General features: G+C 36.3%; 2 protein-coding genes and 1 pseudogene across 4 annotated transcripts; 1 reads left to right on the top strand and 2 right to left on the bottom strand.

Annotated features, from left to right (window-relative positions):
* Window positions 1-11,867: 11,867 nt before the first annotated feature.
* On the bottom strand, window positions 11,868-15,833 carry LOC111382141 (uncharacterized protein At4g15545). 3 transcript variants are annotated; one of them, XM_023006019.1, is made up of 9 exons: window positions 15,335-15,830; window positions 15,200-15,268; window positions 14,354-14,410; window positions 14,179-14,224; window positions 13,488-13,580; window positions 13,101-13,361; window positions 12,731-12,773; window positions 12,291-12,369; window positions 11,868-12,184 (listed from the first exon to the last, which is right to left on the bottom strand). In XM_023006019.1, exons 1-9 carry the CDS (start codon window positions 15,611-15,613, stop codon window positions 12,092-12,094), a joined length of 1,020 nt encoding a protein of 339 aa, XP_022861787.1. In that variant the 5' UTR covers window positions 15,614-15,830; the 3' UTR covers window positions 11,868-12,091. The 3 variants fall into 3 exon arrangements, with proteins under 3 accessions (XP_022861787.1, XP_022861786.1, XP_022861788.1); XM_023006018.1 differs by having other exon boundaries at window positions 13,488-13,583; window positions 15,335-15,829; XM_023006020.1 differs by lacking the exon at window positions 11,868-12,184 and having other exon boundaries at window positions 12,299-12,369; window positions 12,731-12,846; window positions 13,488-13,583; window positions 15,335-15,833.
* Window positions 15,834-16,452: 619 nt separating this feature from the next.
* On the bottom strand, window positions 16,453-20,795 carry LOC111382170 (annotated as a pseudogene).
* Window positions 20,796-21,001: 206 nt separating this feature from the next.
* LOC111382136 (protein FAR1-RELATED SEQUENCE 7-like) lies at window positions 21,002-22,677 on the top strand. Its single transcript, XM_023006012.1, has 3 exons — window positions 21,002-21,072; window positions 21,204-21,264; window positions 21,937-22,677. The coding sequence occupies exons 1-3, from the start codon at window positions 21,002-21,004 to the stop codon at window positions 22,675-22,677; spliced, it is 873 nt and encodes a 290-aa protein (XP_022861780.1).
* Window positions 22,678-23,569: the final 892 nt, after the last annotated feature.

Below are 23,569 nucleotides of genomic sequence, written 5' to 3' on the forward strand. Positions count from 1 at the left end.
ACACACCTCCAACACAAGATCCATAACTCACCACAATTCATAACTCACATTAAAAACACATATTGGATACACTTTGTGGTGGTATTATAGTTCCAAATCTCTACAAGTTTGCAAGGTAAATTCGCTATCCCTTATTCCATCAATTCCGAAATTGGGTAAATTTTCTTTCTATTGATTAGGTATTTGATGAAGGTTGGGTGTTTTGTTATGCGTATGATTGATATGTGAATATGGGAGCTACATGATAGAGTACCAATAGCCAAAGTTAAGAGAATTTCACAATGCACACAATGTGCCCGATTAAATGCCTAAGTGACAAGCTTTATGCAATTTTGTGAACTATGCTTTTGTCATGCATTGAAATAGATGTAAATAGCAATTGGGTCACGAGATATCACATGAAAGGCCGTGTAAAACATAAAATCCATTTCGCAACACATAGGCACATGGCTATGTCACGGCATGCCACGACACCTCACGCCATCCACTTTGTCACATAATTTGATACACCAAATGAAATCAGATTAATTTGAAATTTGAGTATGTGCTAGAACTTATTGAATACTCTCCTATGCATGGAGATTGCCTGGGAAAATTTCGATATTTCTCGATGATGCCTGGGGTTGAAAGTGCGCACTCGCTCATGGGTCAAATTTTCATAATGTGCATATTTGGGCCTAAATTTGTTATTTTTTCCTATTGTAGCAATATTTCTACTATCTTGAGTATCATGTTTTGAATATTGCACACCAATGTGTTATACATGCATGTTGAAGCAAGTTTGGGGATTCGTAAAATACGTGCATTACTGATCACATTCCATTTATCGAATTTCAACAAAAGGCTTAATGAATGATATTTTGCAACTTTACAGGATGCCTCCAAATCGAATTTCCAAGGGGGAAAGAAAAAGTTGACCCATCATTAGGAACGTCACGCAACCGAGTGCTTGAAGGGGGCGTACAGAGATTCTAGAATTCTAACGCTGCAGCATGGTATGAAAACATCGTAAGTCGATGGGCTGTGATTCCAGAACGGCCAGTTAAGTTAGAGGATTTTTCGGGCTATGAATTGAGTACTTTGGTCGACAATTGTGGTTGGGCAAGAATAGTTAAGCGTTCACACTCTATATATGAAACCTTGGTGGGCGAATTCTATGCAAACTTCAATACTGAGATTGACACACCAGGGTCTGAACACATGCATTAGACATGAGTGAGGGAAAAGTGGATAATGTTCTCGCCAGAGGTTATACACGACTATTATCAGCTAACTTGGGACAACATATCCCCCGTCTTGACCGTATTCAACTAGAATGAAGTTACAGAAATCTTGTTGGGACGGGAGAATGCATTACCACTCCGCACCCTTGAATGGCACCTGATTGAGCTGACACCTTCGATATCCATCTTATGGCTATTTATGTGTTATAACATCGAGCCAGCCTCGCACAGGACCACATTTACAGATGCCATAGCCAAATTCATTTATCACTTGGTTCAGGGAAATAAAATTGACCTTGCAACTCTATGCTATGATCAGATACATTATGTGGGAACTCAGGGAGACAGGCACAACTCTATGATCTTTCCTAGCCTCATCACTGGCATATATAGGGTTGCGGGAATCAACATTGCACCAGGGAAGGCGCCTGCTAAACCCAGCCCCCTTATAAAGTGATGTACTTCGGAAGCTCAGGACAGAGCTAGGATCAAGGACAGAGAAAAGGAAGAGATGAGCGCTGCAGGAGGTAGGTAGAGCAGGGCCAGGCCCCTGCACATCAGGAGATGCCACAGGCACCACCACCACAGGTTGATGTTGATACACGTTACTGCGTCACATATTCACCACCACCACGAGGATCAACCGCGACATACAGAGTTTACAGCAGACGCTGGCGGCTTTGACAACCGTTATGTAGACAGCCCGATGTGATATCAGTACCACTCAAACCATAGCGCAGTCTGCATATCAGGAGGCTCGATCAGCTAGGAGAGAGATGGGAACTATGAACGAGCGGCTAAGTATATATGTGGGTAGAGTGTATGGAATACAGATAAGAGTGAATGAAATTTTGGACCAAATGCGTGATATAGAGGGCAAAGTTAGAGATCAGAATAGCATGATGAGAGCCATGCAAGCAGAGCAGGTCTAGCAATCAGACCTACTAAGGCAGATCTTGGCTCATTTCCCACATCCACGGGGCGGCTACACCGTGGGACCCAATGACCAGTAACCACCACCACAGTGATCAGGGGAGTTTTATTTAACTCATTTTGCTATTTCTAATTTGCACTTGTCCTTCAAATTATGCCTTTTTGAAACTTCTATTTTTCACATTGAGGACAATGCACTACAAAAGTTTGGGGGGTGGTGGCAGATTTTGAACGGTGACACGTTTTGGAAATTAAATTATCGGCATGTAATGTAATCTTTTTTGTCCGGTTTCATATTGTGTGCTTGATGAGTGATTACTGGATCAATATACTGTATTAAGTTCATTGCATTCTTGCGTGGGTTTGATAGCCTTACTGGCTATGATGTGATTGTTGGAAAAATTATGTGTTCGGAGCTGAATATGGTGCACAATTTGAATAATTGATACTTGTTGATGTAGTACTTAACATCTCATATGCACGCCGCTCATGTCATACATGTTAGGTGAGTGACTGGGTTTGAATAAAGTAGGAGAAACCAGAAAACCACGATCAAATTAAACCATAAATGAATGTAGACCCATAAACCAAAGTGCCTTAATAAATAGTTTGGAGACGGTTTACCAATTATAGGGAAACATTGAGATAAGTGGGGGCTCTGTGCATGAATTACGCTGTTTGGATTGCCTAGACAAGTGAGATGAAAACTAGGAGAAAGTCTTAAATTTGGGGTTGATTCCAGAGACCAATGTCTAGAAAAATAATAGAGGGGCATAAATCTAGGTTATGAAAATATGACATCTTTGCAAGCTTTTATGACTCGAGCAAGTAAGCCTTTAAGGATATCTCGAAATCTGGTGCCCTAAAGCCAACTAGTTTGGGAGTCGCCGACCTAAAACTTGTTACAGTGGTCATATAGAAATCAAGAGGGAAAGGGGTCAATAAAAAATCACCCGATCGAGCTTTTATAACTCGAGTGAATAAGCCCGTAAGGGTTTGAAACCTGGTGCCCTAAAGCCAAGAGAGAAAAAGATGACATTATAAAAAAAAAAAAGAGAGAGAATGTTAAAAATACAGAATATGATAGTATGGATAGAGCCCTTGGACATTCGGTTGATAAAAATCACACCTTTAAGGCGAGACAAGTAACATAGTTTAATCTTGAGTGTTAAAGCAATCAAATCCAGGAGAGCCTTCACTTATTGACATGCGAACCTGTGATGGTGGGATCTATCCAAACAAAGAGAGGGTAAGGACTACAATCACCTAAACTTTTAACTTTAAAACACAACTCCGGGATAGTTGAGTGAAAAGAATAAGTTTGGGGGTTGTGTATCTCTCGAGCGAAGTAAGGATATTTTAGACCATTTTGGGTCGGGATTTAACCAATCATGACCTTGATGCGTTAGCATGACTTTACACACACACGTCAAGTATGCATTTAACAGGTAAAGGGTGATTTCATTCATGCATTAATCAATTTTCTTGAAGCAAAATACTTAGTCCAATCCTGAGACACAACAGGTTATTGAGCCATGTTTGTTTTTGAGTTAAGTCACTATTTTGTTTGAAGACAAACAACAGTTCAAGTTTGGAGATTTGATAAGTGCATTTTTGTGCACTTATTTAATGCACAAACATGATTAAATCACGAGCAAAATATTTGAATGGCGGCTTAAATTCGTTCAATTGTTGGATTGTAGGGTATAGTGATGGACATGGTGAAATTCACGAGAAAAAGAAGTAAAAATGACCAAAATGAAACAAAATGGAAGTTCAGGGATCAACATGCAAATATCCAAAAGATGAACCAAAGGAGCAATCAAAGATTCGATCGAGTCAAGTACCAATTGGAGGTTAACATTAATAGAGGGAATGAAAAAAAAGGAAGAAACGAGGCCAAGAATGTGGAAAATGAAGTTCAAGGACTAAATTCAACTTGCAGAAAATTGAGGCACCTATGCAGTTGCATAGGTATAACCTATGTGATCGTAAAAGGGCCAAATTTGTTAGCGTTTGTGGCCGCATGGGCATAATTTGAGGTCCGATCCTGCAGTTTCCTATTTTCGATATAACTCTTTTGAAACTCGATTGGGATGCGAAATAAAAATCTAGAGCCCTCATATTTTGAGGCAGAACGCATTGGGAGGCAAGAAAATACATCTTGGAGAGGATTTTGAGCCAAAGTAACAAGGATTTACACGAAGATCATCGAGATTTTAAGCAAATTCATAACCCGGTGATGCTTTTTCTTCAATTTATCATGTATTTTGTAATTTTCTCCATGATATGCTAGGTTTTCATGTACTAGGAGATCGATGTACCATATGATGTGATTTCTTTAATTTCTAGTTTGCAATTTGACACATATTTGAATGTTTGATATACAATAATTTTCTTCAATAATTAAGTGCACGTAATTATATGATGTTTGGTGGTTTATTTCATCTGCTCGAGAGAAGAGAAATAAATTTGACAAGGTATAAATAGTCGTAGGGTTCGATAGGGAATAGAGATATACCCCTATGCTTTGCGTGAATCTTTAGATATTCATAAAATCACATGCATTCTTATACATGCATTTGTCACAGAGATATAGGCTAGTGGTATATAAGAATATGTTCAATACATCTCGAGAAAGAGTGTTGAATAGAATTAGGAGCATTGATTCGTCAATAATTCAATTATGTTGTCATTTTGTGAAATTAGGGTTAAGAGTGATCATTGCATGGGAATTCGTGATCTTAGTGCTTTTAATTTTCATTGAATACAATCAATTTACGTTCTAAACATTTAATTTGCATTTTAATTCGTTAAAATATTGTTTTGCATATTGAGTTCATTCCAATCATCAAGTTTGCATGAATTAGGGTTTTCATAAATAGAGTTTTACTAAATTAGGGTTTTTATAAGAATAAATTCATGTTTTGATAAATTTGTTTCGGTTAAAGCTAAGATAGATAAAATTGAATTACTCGATCTTTGTGGGACGATACTTGGAACTTAATATTTCACTTTATTACTTGTTAATGAACCGAACACTTACGGTAATTTTAAGCCGAAAGAAATATTTCGTGAACAGTAGAAACCACACTAAAGCACAAAACCATCTACCTTGGAGCATGTTTGAGTCTTATAACCTTAGGTTGAAAATCTTCAGCGAGCAAAACATTATCAGATTTGATACCTCTGTGGATAGTTCTTCGTTCACACCCCTCGTGAAGATATGAATTTCCGGAGGCGACGCCTAAAGCAATCTTGAACCTTAAGCACCAAGCCAGTTTCTCGTTTTGACCTGAGTAGTCGAGTTACGGAGAAACCAGGGTTTTTGGTAAACTTTATAATGAACGAACCATTGAGTACAGATGACAAGCTCCCATTAATAGACAAAGGAAGAACAAGCATCCCGCCTTCAATCCCATAGCCAATAACATTTGCATTGTTAGGATAGTCGACATATTCTAAAACCCCCGAGCTCTGATATGTAGTCTTCTTCCTTGTTTATCGGAGTTGCCCTAATCATCCTGGAACATCCCCAGGAAACTTCAGAATAACCTCCCACCCCGATCAGGTTTTCATGGCTCAAGTTGTCTGTTGCCGCTTGGAGTTCTGAAAAGGAAAAGTTCTTCCACGTAGATTTAAAGCAATTTAGGAGATTAGGGTCGATAAGCGGTGGCAATACTGATAAACCCAGTGCTTTCAGTCTTCTTTTCAACTGCGTCTTGATTAAATGAAAGTTCGGTAAGTTAGGACGGTACGGATGTAAATGCATAGTCGACCCTTTTTTCAGTTTTTGAAGGAATCCATGCCACTGCACCTGCGAATGTTGATTCCGTTTCCTTTTTGTTCTGAATCTGTTGGCAAGCATTCACCTGTAGTCACCTCCTCCAAACTAGTCATATCTAATGCAAAATGCAATAAGCAGAACTTATTAGTTGAGAAATTTTGAGCTCTCTAGTGAGATACGAGGACCATCAATGCTTATAAGAACACGAGACGAGAATAATATGATTTTACCGTCAGCAGTAATTGAAATTGAGGAAGACGAAAATATTAATTTCTGTCCAATTCCAAAAAGCTCTCCTCCTGCACTTCTTCAGCAATGTCAAATGTATTCTCACTCTCACTGTAAAGAAATTGTAGAGTAATAACTATTATACCAAAACTTGTGAAATAAATGAAAAAGGTCAATGCTCATGAATTTGAAAAAAATACCACAACTAAATCACATAAATTACAAATTGCAAAAGGGTTGAAATAGAGAGTTTTCTTGAATTCTACAGCAAAAACTGTGTTTTTATATGATATTCTACCAAAGGAATCATGGCTAGCAGCAAATTTCATTCAAACCTATCACTAATAGTCGCAATTCCTTCGTATAAAATATCCATACGGTAACAATGAGTTAGCTTGTTCTCAATTGTAACATCTATATTACGTAGAACTTACCCTTAAAAATCGACTTGTATGTGTAGGGTGTCCAATTGATTACAGACCCACAAACTATGTCTTGGCCTAGCAATGCAATTATAGTTATTACATTCCATGAATCGACTTTTACATATGGCGATCCATATTCTCAGTCATGTGACTTCATGGAAATAGATGTGACTTCACGGAAATAGCCCTCGTCCTAACAAGTAAGAACCACCTTAGGTAAGATGTAGAATTCAATTATTATCGTCCTCCGGGGCATATCCCAATGGTGCAAAGGACAAGGGTAAGGTATACTAGCCTTGCTGGCAGTCGTAGTGTGAGGGTTTGATTCCTGAAACATGAATTGAAACTCTTTGTGGGCACCAGTCTAAAAACAGCTCTTGTTCACCGACCAGTTGGAACACATTCCGCGATTAACCTTTCTCACGATACTCCAGGGACAGGGTGGTAAGACCCTTAAGATTGGTGTTCGACCTTAGAATTCAATTATGATCATTACACAATCTATTTTTGGTCGACTACATGACCCTTTTTTCACAATATACAACCAAAATTTTCAAAATTCCAATTCGATCATGAACAAAATATACACAAACATTTTCTATGAATCAATAATCGAAACATTATGAAATATGTTAACAAACCTGTGATTAGAAAATGCTCAAAACATTTAAAATTCTTTAAAAACAAAAGACCATCGACTCCAAAATTCAGCAAAAGAACGCCAAAAACAATATCAAATACCGCGAAGCCAAAGCTGAAGCCAAAGCCAAATGTTCTTGGATAAATTCCATGGTTCCTCGGAGTGACAGGAATTATAAGATTCCTCAGGACCAATATTGTTATAACCCATTTCATTTAGTCAAAAATAAAAATTTGACTTGTCAAAGTCAAAGTCTAATAAGGACTTGCATTGACCACATTATTTTATTGGGGTTTACTTTGCATTTTATAATATATAAGGGTTTAAGATGAATATAATTTAAATTTGAGGATCTTATTTATTATTGGAAGTTAAGGACTAAATAATATACAAAATAATTAAGTGGACGACTTGATTGTAATTGTTGGTATTAGTGGAGTACAAGTGTCGACGATCGTACTATCCTACATGGTGCGACTGTCGAATGAGGATCCACTACCTTATCAGGTGGTCCACCCTCACTCAATGAGGTGAGGCCATCTCGGGACTGGATCACCCGATGAGGTAGTGGCTTTTCATTCAACGGTTGCCTACCGAAGTTTTTTTTTTCCATTTGTATAACCATTAAACCACATTTTTCATTTTACACACGTACAAAAAGCGCTGAGGAATGAACATGGGAAGAAAAAAGAGAAAAAAGAAGAAAGGAAGAAAGAAGAAAGAAAAGAAAAAAAGGAAGAAAAAAGAAAGAAAGAAAGGAATAAGTTGGGAATTATGTGCTAACTTCTTCAAACTTGGGTTCAATTTCTCCATTTCTTAAAAAGGTAAAGAAGTAAATGTTTTATGATATAATTTATGTTAAATATCTAAGGTTTTAATTGGTTGGTGTAAATTTCAGATTAAGGGAATGAATATAGTTTCAAGCAAACCTTCTTGATTTGTTATTATTTGCATAAGGTAAGCAATTCTAACAAACTTAAGAATTTTTAATTGGGTTCTTGGGTATGTATGATTAGTAGAAAAAAGGTGTTAGTTGAGATTATTACTTGAAATGAGTTACAAGCTAGAATGTAAAGTTAAATTGGTGTAAGTGTGATTTCAAGTGTTTACTGGAATGGAAGATGGAATAATTATTTTGATGCTTGGGATTAAAGTAATTGAAATAAATTGAAGTTTAAGTGAATTGACTCAAAGGTAGAATTAGTTTCAATTGTAAAGGATATTGAAGAATTTATTCCAAGTACCAAGAAATCAAGTTCTAGTATTCCATATTTAAATATTAAGGGTACTTGGTATGGTAATCGTTGAATTGGCTACTTTACATTGTATTTCAGGTAATGAAGAAGCTATTGGAAAAGCCTAATATTGGTCATCCTAGCCTATAGTTTTTATTGAGTGAGTGGATATCTTCTTTTAGAAATAAGAACTTATTTAAATTATACTAGTTCTCAAGCTTATATAAAATAATTGTTTATTATATTTCTTATAGTAAATCATATAAGTTGTAAAAGTTATTTATTTCAGATGATTGATTTAGAAAGCATGATTTACAAAATAAATTTATTTTTTTAAATAAACAATTCTTCTAAAAATTAATTTCAGTTCAATTAAACCATTTCATTGGCTCATTATATCAGTATTAAATATTTCAGAATATTTAAAGTTATTTTTAAAATCACCTGAAAGTACCTATACGATTTTATCCCAGTCTGCACTTGTGTGAATATGTTTCCATAGTATATGACTACATGTGGTTATTTTATCCGTTATACACTAGTGTGAATGTGTTTCCACGGTGCATGATTAGTTATGGTGATTTTACCTATTCTACACTATCGTGAATATGTTTCCATGGTGTATGACAGATTATAGTCTTTGGGCAGCTATGCGAGTATGACTAGAATTATAAAATTTTAGAATTACAGAATATAACAGCTTTGCCATGTATATCGATATTAGTCGATACATGAGTAAAGTTATTTTTGGTATTTTTTTGGTGTGATTTTTCAGTATTATTACAGTTTATCAAATTTCTGGTTATAGAATTCAATTTGTTCAGTTCATAGATTAAATACTCCACCTTATAGTATTGAGTAAGATAGTATTTCATAGATTTTCATGGATATCAGATTATTTATATTCGTTATACGTTACAGTTGTTTATTTAGAATAAAGAACGAAGGATTTTATAATTCAATCATGTTTCAATTTTAAAAGTTATTACCAAATTTCATAATATATATATTTTTTAAAATTCTAATAAAGTAAGTAAAGCTTTAAAGTTATGGTGAACAAATAGGAAATATATAGTTAATTATGAATTATTCAATCACTGAGTTACAAGATCATATATTTTGTCACTATTTTTCTTATAAAAGAGTAGCTGAGTTGAGCAACGTTGAAGCTTGTTGATCCATCGAGTTGAGCTACTCATTATTAGCGCTGGACATGGTCCGGTTAGGTTCGGTTCAACAAATAGGAAATATATAATTAATTATGAATTATTCAATCACTGAGTTACAAGATCATATATTTTGTCACTATTTTTCTTATAAAAGAGTAGTTGAGTTGAGCAACATTGAAACCTGTTGAGCCACTCATTATTAGGGCTGGATATGGTCCGGTTAGGTTCGGTTCTCGTTAGAATCGAACCGACCCGAAATTTTCGGGTATTTAGTAAGTGGAACCGTCGGGTCCAAATTTCATTACGGAACCGTTCGGGTTCGGTTCGGTCCGGTTCCGTATTATAATTAAGTTTTTTAATATATACAAAGTTATGTTAATTTAATTAATGATATATTTAATATTAGCTCTTACAGAATAACGTAGTTCAATCTTATATGTTTCACATCTCTCTTTGCTGAATTCTTCATAAATTTGATTATTAAAATCACAGAAAGAGAAAGATAGCGAGTTCAAAATAATTAAGAGAGATGTTGTAGAGTTTTAATTCGATTTTCTCTGGTAGAAACGGCACTACAGTAGAATAACAGATTTGGATCAAATTGAGGTCAATTTGATTAAGTCAATTTTGAACTGAATATTAGAAATAAGAAAATCATATTTTGTGGTTTGAACTAAATTAACTAGTTAACAAATTTATTTAAAAAAAATAAAATAATTTTACTTATTTAAAATAAATTAATTAAAAAAATTACAGAAATTCGGTTATTCAGGTCTTGACCTAGAATCGAGAATCGATCCATACCCGTCGGTTCCTGATTCAAATACCCGTTCGGGTATTTAACATGAGAAGAACCGTCAGGTTTGATTCTGTTCGGTTCGGGTTCGGGTTCGGGTTCGGTTCGTTCGGTTCGGTTCGGGAGTTTTGTCCAACCCTACTCATTATCATTAGTTGTATGACTCACTTTGTTAGTTTATATAGTTCACGTTTCCTTTTGTATACATGCATCTTTTGTCTGAAAAGTTAAATTGGTAATTCATGTATCTATATCATGGGCTTGTTGTATATTTGGTATCTTTAGTACATTTGGAAACTTTTGTTTGTAAATAATAGTAAATATTGATTTGCCAATATTGTATTTTTAATAGTTTGTGTTTTGAGGGGCTGATATACTCTATTTTAAGTACAAGTTTGAAAAAATTGATTATTATTCAAGTGGTTTAGTTCATATTACAAAGGAGACTTTGTCAAAATTTTTATAAAATATATTGCAATTAAAGCAGGACAAAATTGTTTTGGTGATGGGTCCGGCATTTAGTTAGTATCCACTATTTGCACACTTCAAGCGTTGGGTCCATTAGGGTGATTCGAAATGGATTGTGTCAAACACATACTGTGAAAATTACAAACTTTCACACGAAGTGAGAGTTGTGTGAGAGAGGTGGAGATGAATCGAGAATGTAGTGGTGGTGAAATCTCCTCTCGTCCTTATATATCAATGGCAACTTCCTGAATCTCTCCATCTATGCCTAATTTTGGCCTTTCGTCATCCCAATTCATATGCTGCATGCATGGGAGTGTACGTGTTTTCAAATTTATAGAACATTCTAATCTATTCGGCAAAGTAATAAAATAAAATTTAAGTAGAAAAATAGAAACGAAATTTATTGGAAATGGAAATAGCATCGTTTTGAAGATTTTCTGAAATTATCTTTGTTCTCGTCCAAGAATCATCGTATGTTTAAGATAAAAAGGGAAAGAATCGAGATTAGAGTCAGTATTTTTAATAAAGCACATTTGAAATTGTATACATTGTACCAAACGAAAAACTATACTTTAATACCAAATAGCGATGCGAATTTCGCCAAACGGATGGCAACAAGGCTGAACGGACGAGGTCCAGTGGCCCTTCTCATCACCAACCCGCTGGAGAATTCGAGAGAAGAGGTGAGTCTACAATGAGGATTGAAATATGCCAATTTCTCTTCTTTTCTCCTATTTAATATACGATTTATATTTTAAAATATATACAAGAAACAAGAGTTAGCGATAAATTCAAGTTGGGGAAGGAATCATGTTCTCAGCCCCGTCCAAACTTCCCGACAGGATGGGAATGCCCGGAGCAGGCAGGGAGTTCGGGACGGAACATTTTACCTTCCCTAGCTACTTGTCCCGAATTTGCCAAAAGGGTTCACTCAAATTGTACAATATTCATTTGCCACACATATTTCTTAGTCTAAATTCTTCATATTTCCTCCTATGAACTTAAACATGTTACAATTCATTTATTGAAACATTGACAATGAAAATATGTAAAAATCTCGTACAAATCGATTCAACTTACCATTGTTTCTGAACCTATTAACTCACTCTACAACTATGATTACATAAGCAATCATATCATGGAGATACAAAGAATTACAACCTTGAGGTATTTACAAGCATGTTCTTTCAATGGACATTCCGGGTGATCAACCCTTCGAAAATGGCGTAAAGATCCTTGTTGTCGGGCCCAAAAATTTCATCAGCCTTTTGCAAAGTTACCTATTATTACGCAACGAAATAGAAGCATAGGAATTGGTTGACAACAAATTCTTTGATGGTGGGAAAGCAAGAATATTATTGAGGCACATCATATGAGTCGACTTACCTCTTTCGTTTGCTTGTGGGAGTTCAATTCCTTGACATTAGCTAGAAATGCACCAAACTGTTCATAAGAAAGCCGGTTCCTGAAAAAGAAAATAAGATTTTGGACGAGTTATCATTTGTTAGAGTTTGTGGACCAAATCTGTGAACTCGAATAAATTAAGTTATTCATTCGCAGGTAAAGCAAGTTACTTTCAAAATAAATAACTTTTATTCTACTGAACATGTTTAGGAACAAATATATAGCAGCAGCGTAACAAGTAATCAAGAGATACAAGAAACGTCTTTTGAACAACAAGAACTCTATGAGAAGTGCCTTTTTTTGGATGATCATTGATGAGCGAGCAAAGTTAATGACAGCATTTGCCTTGTTATCAGTTACGATATTGCATTTAGCAATAATCTTTCCATAGTCGCACATATTTTATGAGTAATGTCAAGTACCTGACTTGGCGGAAGAATTCTTTTCCATCAACTCGAGTTCTACCTGAAATACAGGACATGGGTAGAGGTGTACGTGTCAGTAGAAGTGCCGGTACAAAATCTCTTTCCCTCATCATCTAATTTCAGAAAAGAAAGAGAACGAGGAAAAGAGAAATGAATGTTAATAAAGATGATAAATTGCATCTTGCTTTATGAAGTAAAGGCGAACATCTAATCATTGCTAGCAAAAGAATTACTATATGTTCTCAAGCCACCAAAGCAAGATCTTAAATACAATCTGATTGATATTATCAGTGACATTTTATCCTTCCTATGTGTTTCACTTGTTTTTCAAACAGACAAGCCAACATTGAAGATTTTCAGACCTAACCTGATTGCGATCCTGTATCCAAGCCAGATAACGAACTGTGCTGGCTGGAAGGCACAGAAGAAAACCCAGACGATCTCTCATCAAAAACGCCTCTCGTCGTTGAAAATGAAATGGAGTGTCTCCTTGGAGACAAGGGTTTTGGTGTCCTAGATGGAGATACAGATGCAGATAGACTAGGAGGGGAAATGGGAGGTGTAAGCTGAGGTGTGCTAGCTTGTGATGCTAGCAACAGGCTTTGTGATACACGTGGCGGCAACATCGCTGTCAAGACGAGGAAAAAAATCATTAAACATTATTCGATTCATATATATGCACTTAAAACTTATATACATAAATAGAGCACTTCTTATGGAGGTGTCCCGAGAAAAATAACTGTTTTGAGCATACCTTCTGTCTCGGGATTGTCGGTGTACGAATTTCCAGTGTCTGAAAATTGGCTATGCATAGATGCAGTTCGGGTAGGTGGCAAGGTAGCATCGTCTACTGAAAGAATTCAAAAAACTTATTAAAAGGGATTATTTTGGCAATAATTCTGTAAATCATTTTTCAATTTTGTGAGCACTCAAAGATCATCTTGATTAATTTAGATCAACAACTTCAATTTAGCCCCTTATCTTCCTCCATACAACTTTAAAAATAATATACTTCGTGAGAGCACAAAATGTATCATCTCACTTTTAAATTACTTCATTTAGTGGTTCCCTCTTTTGCAAACTCTAGCGCTCATGTTTGGCTAAGTTTAAAAGTTACTTTTGAGTAATTTTTTTTTGAGAAGAAAATGGATACTCAATTTAAAGTGAGTAAACAGAATTCCATACTCAATCTCAGAGATAAATATAGAATTTTTATAAAAGTTAATTTTTTTGGATTTTCAATAATTTTTTTCTTCTTATTTCATTAATATTGTCCAGTGCTGCCAACCTAATCAACCCTACCAAACACACAATAAATGCACTGGTCCTACCAGGTAGTGTACCGATAGAACAATCATTTACAAGAATCAACATATTTGGCAACTCAATTCACCCAAAATTGTATAAATAATGCAAGCGACCTACAAAAAGCAACTAATACAAACCTGTATTGCTCGGGACATGAAGGCCAGATATATCAGGAGCACCCGCCTATCATACCCAAAATAAAAATTACCAAACCAAACATTTAGCAATCAAAACAGCATTTATACTTGTCCCCCTCCCCACCCCCCCGCCCCCAAAAGTACGCCAAGAAAAATAGCGAGTTTATTAACTTACAGATTTGTCGTCATCTTCTTGAAGTGATTTCATGAGTGTCTTTCTGAAGGCTTCCAACTGCAGCGATTAAAATGTTTGACATTTGGACACTTGCACTCGCATTAGCACATTTGGGGGGCAAGAGGGCGCTTAAATTAACAATATTTCTATCCAATTACTAGTTTGGGAGAAGAAACAAGCCAATCATGATGAATCTTAAATTTCACATTTTCAAGATCCTAAAATTGAAAATCGAGTTGCGCATGTTAATGCATTATTCATGGTCAAGTATTACTTGGGAGTTGTTTAATACAAAACTTAAGTTCGAAAATCAAAACAACCCGGTTCTACATGATATAAAAGTGACTAGAGCTCGATGTTCTTCCTACATGCATCATCATGCCCGATTCATTTTTTTTGTCAAAAGCTTGACACTTGAAAAATCTTTTTATAAAATGAGTAACATCAGGCAAGGTGAGCAACCACTCAGCAACATTTTGAAATTTTTTTAGCCCCCATTTAGTAGCAATTTTTCACCCCCAAAAAATTAATTTTTTCATCATTATTTCACTATTCCAACCATCATTTTTTACTTCTTCACTCACAAGTGGATCCACTTTTCTCTCTAACGGTCAAAAAATCAATTCTCATTATCACTACGAAATAGGCCCTTAATGTATAGAATTATGTATATTATGGCCCTCCAACATTTTTTTTTTTTGTTTTGAACTAAGATTCCTACACATTGTTGGTGTAAAACTACCTGGGAACAAACCATTGGCTTCTTCCACGACTTCAATATTCAGACAAAAACATGAACAAGAATTATAGTACTAAATCGAACTTTTAGACCAAAATTCAACGTACCTTAGCAACATCTCGATTCAGCTTCTTCACAGTGGTGCTCAACTGCTCATTCTCCTTCAACAAATTCTCCTATAATTCACCAAAAAGAAAAATAAAATTGGGTAAAAAACCAGGTCAATCGAGTATGGGTCGGACCTTATCTTGCTGGGCATCGGCGAGCTTGTCGGAAGTTTCCGACAGGGTGGCGTCGACGCAGTCGAGCTGGGACTGAAGGTCGGCGATGATAACGTCCCTGTCGGTTAGCTGCTGCCGGAGAACAGACCCTTCGGATTCGAGTGCGGAGACACGTGTCGACAGCGCAATGGAGGTGATTTTTCTGGCCACATCAAGCTGTTCAAATGGGTCCGACGGCAAAACTTCCAACATCTCCTCGGGGAGATCGAAATTTGATCCTGCTGATTCTTTCGACAGCATATTTTTCCTCGAATTTTTGTCCCTTTTTCTTTGGATTTCTTTCGTGTTCACTTCGTGTGTGTATAGCCAACAATCCAATTATTATCAGAGACAAAAATGAAGAATGTTGGATAAGGAATTTGTGAATTGGCACTAAATTTTTTTATGTGTACTAAAGCGAGTGAAATGAGTGGTTGCTCTTTCTTTGTTTTTTCTTGAGAATGGATGACACTGCCATTCTCCTTTGTAAAAGCTTTTTCTTATTTTGTGTAGACTTATAATAAAAAACCCTAAGTCCTAACTAACAAACACACACACAGACACACTTTTAATATATTTTGATAAAAGTTGATAAAATGTATTATTGAAAAGTTATGATTCTCATAAAATTTATAATTAAAATTAATTATTGACTTTGACTCAAATTTTATCTAAATTTTCAATTGAACCAATGAGGAGGCTAAATAAATAATGGATTTGTCAATGGTAAAATTGTTTGTAGTTGTAAGAGTTTGAATCGTGACTCACTTTAAGTATAACTTATTAACATGTTGAATCAATTATTGCCTCACACTAATAGGCATGACAACAAGTCGGGAGAGGTTGAATTTATGGGACTTTCCTTCTATATGAAAATAATTTTTTCGTTCAATCAAAATAATGGTCTTTAGAAAGGTAAAAATAAAGAGAAAACAATAGTCGACTAGTTTCTTATTACCATTAGAGTATTTGATAAAAATAGTCAATGTGTGTATTTCTTGATCGCTAGATACATTGACAATAAATCACAACTAATTTATGATAATAGAACAGATTAAAAAGACAAACTTGGAAAAATAACTTGGCACAATAATCTCGTTTTCAGAATTAATCACCGGACTTATGCACCCAAATTGACTTATACCTTCACTGAATGAGTTACATTGAAAAATATATAACACCACCACTTTGTTCTATTGAAAATGAACAGTAATTTACATTCTCACACCAGCACAAGTCTTTTTTCTTGAACCATTCATAAAATGCATTATTCGTTATAATTTAGTCCCACAAATCAGGAGAGGGCAAATTGTACACAAATACGTCGCTGGATCGGGCTCCTACAAGAAGGGCAGTCCTTCATTCCCGGCTTCTAGTGCAGCTCGTTGCACACTGTATATATCACCTGATGTGCACATGGGAGGAATACAACAGACATCTCCTTGGACAGGCACATCACACATTCTCGTTCAAGTTTTAAACCTCCATTACCGTTGATATCCTCGAGAAATTAAGATATTGGCCAATCCTTTGGGACTGAAGAATTTCTCCATTCGGCCAGTTTACCAGCATAACTCGAATCTATACCACATCTATAAGCATCAATTTTCGAAGAATCAGTCTTCAATCTTAGCGGGGAAATGTATTTTTGGAGCCTCTCAATATCATCTTTATACTTCTGCAGATTGTTTGCTGCTTTTGATTTTATCATATTTTCCTTGGATTTAGCAGAATCTTGAATTTGCTCTCTTTCGTTTCTAAATGAAGTGGCTTGTGCGAGTAATTCTTCCTTCGCCTTTTCTTCCTGTTTCCATCGAGCCAGTGACATCACAATTTTTCTATTGAATAGGACATTCAGCAGGAAAACCCACAAAAATTGGAAGATTGTTCCAATCAAAAGATGGAAACTGAAGCCAAGATCAAACACTATGGCTGAACATAGTGATATCTGCGCTATCAGAACTAGGCAATATAGCACAATACAAAGACGTTAATCCTATCCCGAGGGTTGCTGGCAATTTTTATCAAAGGCTTCCCCTTTGAGATTAAATTTAGCGCCATAATGAAATAATGATGTACAGACAGGTGTAATGCATAAATATAGAGTAAAAATACAGGCAGTTTTTATTAATAACAGAACTATAAGAGACCTTTAACTACCTCAAATTTTTATCAGCGTCTTGCCTCTTCTCTTGCTTTTGCCTTTTAGTAAAGGACGTGTGAGGTCGCGTTTCGCATAGTTGCTCTGGTAATGGTATGTATTCGTAACTTTTTAGCATAGCATCTGATGATCAGTACATTATCAAGGGAGACATTGTAAAAAATCATTCTTAAGAAATTATTCATTGATAGATGGCCTAATTTTGAAAGATTTAATTGGATGAAATTAAAAAGTTAATCCAAATGTCAGAATTTCAAATAGACAAGTGAATGATGAATATACCTCAACTTGATCTTGCACATTTTTAGCCTCCTTTAGTTCCTGTTGAAGCCGTATCAACTTACATTTTTCACCCACAAATTCCTCCCAAAGGAGACTCTTTTGCTTCTCCCGTAACTGAAACTTCATCAGCGTCAACTTCTCCCGCTTTGACACCTCCTGGAAGCTTGCAGCTGACTCTGTAGCGTGCAATTTTGCAGCTTCCATTTCCTGCCTCAATGCAGCATTTTCAAAGTGAAGCCTACGAACAGCAAAATTAGCTCGCTCTACCTGTCCACTTGCCTTAAACATGGCATTCTCCATCTCGGAAAGCTTTTTCATGGTGTTCTCCTTCAATATTTTCTTATCTTTCTTGAGACGCTCGACTTCTTCTCTCTCTTGTCTAAGCGACTCGAGCTCGACTTTATCCTGGTTCAGTCTGCTAGCAGCCTGCATGACCTTCTGATTCACGCACTCTGTCCGCTCGTGGAGCTGATTTTGTGTTTCTCGCACTCTCTGAACCAGCTTCATAATCATTGCAACTTTCTTGTACAGTGGAACCCATTGCCCAAGAGACTTATTGTTCAACACAGCAGCATAACTACAACAGACGGTTTTGACATCATAGCTGATGGGAATTGAGTTGGAAACAATATTGGCAGGCAACGATAGAGAAAGCTCAGAATCAGCAACAGGTAACGAAGGCACAGGATTGACTGGCACCACAGCCAACGAAGATAAGATACTTGATTGAGGCAATGACAAACTGCCATTAGTAGCTTCCAAACTAAATGTTGGCACAGAAATGATTTCACTTCTTGTTGAAAGATTGTAATTAGCAGCTTCCATACTAAATGTTGGCACGGAAGTGAATTCAGTGCTTGTTGAAAGATTGTAATTGTTACAGTTTTGAGGCACATTAAAGCAAACTGCCTCACTAGTCTTGATCGGGGGATTCTCAACATTCACACCTGTGGAATCTGCTACAGCCTTAAGTTTCTTGTCCAAACCAATGAAACTGTTTGGTTTTCTAGCTCTAGACGCCCCTTTGGAACCATGTGTACGATAATGTTTCTCCAAGTGCATGGATTTCTGACGTAATATGTGTTCCCTTTTGGTTATTCCAGAAACTTCTCTACTACCCAAAAACTTCTCCTCAGCAACTGTGGGGCAGGATATTCCTGCAACAGTAAGGAGTTTATTATCAGTACTAGATAAAGGGTTTTGGCACTCTTTGGCTGATACAAGTCCATTACGAGAGAAAGAAGTTTCTTGTTTCAAGTTTGGAACATCTGCTATAATTGGTGTCTCCGATTGAAATATATGTCCATCATGACTCAAAACTTTGTTAGGTGGTTCAGATGGAGAATTATGAGCATAAGCAGCTGAAGCATTTGGTGTAACGGGATTAGAGTATTAGGTTCAGAACTTTTGGGTTTTGCTCTTGACTGGAGTTGCACAGAATTGGAGGAATCTTCATTTGCAGTCGCTTCACGGAGAAAACTACCCAAAGCGTCACTATCCACGGCACAAGCACGTGACACGTTCATATCACTTATCAACAAGCACTACATTGCATCCCCAGTGCTGAAAAAATGTCTAATCTATTTTAGAAGACAAACCAACTAAGCCAATACATACTTTTCCATCTGCTGCAAATACTCAAAACAATGCTTCCTCAGTGGATCAATATCTCCGCCACTTCTAAGAAATGCTAAAGTATTATCCACGATATTTGATGGAGTATCATTGCACCCATAGCAAAGGCCAGACCTAAAAACAGCCTTTGTAGCAATTTCTTCACTGTAACCACTAGCAATTATTTTCTTGATTGCACTCTTGAAAATTGTGTCCAAATCGTTCAAAACAAGTTCTTCTAGCTGGGATTCTGTAAGCTGACTCCAATCAGCATATTTGAACTCGTTTGATGATGCTTCTGTCTCCTCCTGAGGTTGACTTGGTCCCATCTCGAATGTTTCCACCATACATGCCAATCCCAGATTGAATTTCAAAGCATCAGGTTTATTATTGTGGCTCTTGCAACACTTGTCACAACTGTTTTCATTCAGTGACTTGGGGGAATCTCCAACTTTTCAGCTGAGAATTCGAAACTTGTGCACTCATTTGGAGGTGAAGGGAAGATCTTATAAGGGTCAGCTAAAAGCGGATCGGCTAGGAATTTTCTCTTGTTCCTCCTTCCTTTTTCTTCAACTGTCATAACCCGCATTTGACTGGAACTCTTACTACAATCCTTCGCTGCCTTCAACGCCATTTTTCATCTGCATTTTAGAAGATTTCCAGCACTTTACATATTCACAAGTTCGGTGCTCAAAAGCCAATTCTTCAACTAATCACAAATGTCGAGTGCATATTTGTTAGGCAATACTCGACCCAAGCAAACACTGTCATGAAAAGGATTTTAACTCCATTTCCTTCCTTAAACATTCCACAAATGAAGAGCAATAACAATTGTACCATTGCCATTTCATACTAAGCCAGCTCAATCAATCTTAATTAGTTAACTACAAATCCAAATCAAGAACACAAACAAAAGCAAATAGTCATAACAAGTAACACACATCAACGAAAATGATCCAAATTATGCTGCATTAAAAACCAAAGATTAATGATCAAAATAAACAAAAGCCCAGAAACAAATATTTATCCAAAAATGCAAAGTTGCACTATTTTACTAAAAATTTCCAATTAAATCCAATCCTCAGATCGATATAACCAAAATTAGAAAATGCCCGCATGGAAAATTCATAAAAGATTCAATCTTTAATCATTTTTTGGAGATCCTACAAAATAATGGGATCATTTTCAGATTACTAATAAATCCAACAATAATAACATGATACCAGATTCGACGGTACGATGTATTGCAGCATCAGAGGTGTGTAACGAGGTTATGGATAGTTGTGTCTGTTTCTTTCTTGTTTTTCCATTTTGTTAGGCTTTGCATCTCTCTCTTCCAGCCCTTCTTTAGAGTTTGGGAGTGATTTTGAGAATTGATTTTTTGATCGAAAGTGGGGTCCACAGAGAAGAAGTGAAATATGACGTCTGAAATAGTGAAATAACGATCAAAAAATCAATTTTTTGGGTGAAAAAATCGGGCCCAAACAGCCCTTAATATGTTCTCTATTTTTTGGGGAAGAATTGAAACTTTTATTTTATTTTTTTGTTTGGTTTATACATTACATTATGTGCACGTGTTATAACTACATTATATGCGTGCTCTAGACCAGCACAGCACGCTGCATAGCACCCACCCTTGTATCAATAATGCTACTTGTACCAAGTTAGATGACAAAAGTGGTTGACAAAATGACGTGTATGGCTGAGAATAAAAACCAATGGACGGTAGGGATTTGGTCTACAATGTTTAACCCACTTACTAACCATTTTATAAAATTTTGACTTCTGACACAGGCACACAAGTAAGGCAGAGGAATTGAGGGCGGCAAAAAAGAGCGGGATTGCAACGAAGCCGGCATTGAACACGATTGCCCATCTTCTCCATCTCTGAAATTGGGTCATTACACACGACGGTACGTTCATGTGGTTGGAGTTTTGAGCTGAAATTTTCCAAAATCTATTTCATTTATTACGTGATTGTTCCCAAACTTGGCTGGTTGCTTGTGTCGTCGACGAAGTCGGCATTGAACGCTATTGCCCATCTTCCCCATCTCCGAAACCGGGTCATGACACAGGAAGGTACGAATTTGTGAATGGAATTTTATTGTTTAAATGAGCTGAAAATTTTGCAATTTTTTTCCAGCGATACATGCTCGTTCCCAAACTTGGCTGGTGGTATTGCCCATTTAGTTCATTACCACTACCAGGTGAGAAGGGTTCTAAATTTATTTGTCTTACCTTAGTAGAAAGTCACGTTCTAGGTATTGTTTGTTTGAATTTCATTTGACATCAGTGTTCTTAGTAGTTTATATATCATGAATATATTTATATTTTGCTGTTTGTTAATGTATTTATAATTATAATTAACATAATTTGCATAATGTACCTTATCCAAAAAAAATAAAATAATCTGAATAATGTAGAGAGTTAAGCTTTATTTTTATTATATAAATTTATTGTGGAACTACTTTTCCTACGCTAAACAAAAAAAAAACATAATTTTTGGGTGATGGTTTATATTTTGTAGGATCTGCCAAATATGGAAGATGTTGTGTTCATGGATTCTGAAAATGAGAATGTCTGCGACAATGTCAATAGTGTGGAAGATGAAAATGTAGAAGGAGATGGTTTGATCGTGCCTGAGGTTGGTATGCAGTTCAAGGATGAAAAAGAACTGTATGCATTTTATGCAAGATATGCTTATACCGTAGGTTTTCCAGTTAGAAAAAGGAGTTCGTCGAAGGATGATGATGGTGTTTTGAGATATGTCACATTCACATGTAGTCGGGAGGGACGAAGAAGTGGTAATACAAGCATTTCTTTGAAGCCACACCCAACAATTCAAACGGGTTGTAAAGCTCGAATATCTGCATCTTTAGATATTCACGGATACTGGAAAATTAACATGGTTCACCTTGACCACAATCATAAGACAAGTCCTACTAAGTCAAGATTGTATCGATGTAATCGAGAATTGAGTGTACACGTGAAACGGAAGCTCGAAGTGAATGATATAGCAGGAATACCACTACATAAAAGTTTTAACTCTGTAGTCGTTGAGTCTGGTGGCTATGAGAATATGGCTTGCGTAGAGAAGGATTGTCGGAACTATATCGAACAAGTGAGACGGCTAAGACTTGGTGAGGGTGACGCACTTGCAATACAGTCTTACTTTTCTGAAATGCAATCACGGTGCTCGGGATTTTATTTCAGTATTGACTTGGATAATGATTTACGCCTAAAGAATGTTTTCTGGGCAGACAATTGATGCAGACAAGCATATAAGGAGTTCGGGGACGTTGTCACATTTGATACAACCTACCTTACTAATAAGTATGACATGCCTTTTGCCCCTTTTGTAGGCGTGAATCATCACGGGCAATCAACTTTGCTAGGTTGTGGTTTGATATCGAATGAGAATACAGATACATTCGTGTGGTTGTTCAGAACGTGGCTTAAGTGCATGTATGGTCAAGCTCCACATGGAATACTTACCGATCAAGATAGAGACATGCAAAATGCAATTGAAATAGTTTTCCCGAATACGAAGCATAGATGGTGTTTGTGGCACATTTTAAAAAAGTTGCCAGAAAAGTTTGGATACCACGTGGATAAGGCTTCGATATTTTCGGCTATACATGTATTAGTTTATGATTCACAGTTTATCGAAGAATTTGAGGAAGGTTGGAGAGAGATGATTGATACATATGACTTACGTAATAATGTTTGGTTGTCTGGATTGTACGAAAATAGAGGTCGTTGGGTGCCATGTTTCTTGAAAACAACTTTCTGGGCTGGTATGTCAACAACACAAAGAAGTGAAAGTATGAGCGCTTTCTTCGATGGTTATGTGCATTCAAAGACATCGTTGAAACAGTTTGTTGAGTAATACGAACGAGCACTGCGAAATAAGGTGGAGAAGGAATTTCAGGCAGATTTTAAGTCTTTCTCTGAAATGCTACCCTGTGCAACAGGGTACGAAATGGAGAAGCAATATTAGGCATTATACACCATTTCCAAGTTCAAGGAAGTTCAAGTTGAGTTTGCGGGGAAAGTTTACTGCGATCTCCTGTCTACTTTATTTCATTTCATGTTTTACATTACATAATATTCGTTGCAATGTACATGTAGGTACGATCAAATCAAACAAATGGAAAGAG

This window comes from Olea europaea, unplaced genomic scaffold (genome assembly GCF_002742605.1).
Source record: "Olea europaea var. sylvestris unplaced genomic scaffold, O_europaea_v1 scaffold244, whole genome shotgun sequence".
NCBI classification, from domain to species: domain Eukaryota; kingdom Viridiplantae; phylum Streptophyta; class Magnoliopsida; order Lamiales; family Oleaceae; genus Olea; species Olea europaea.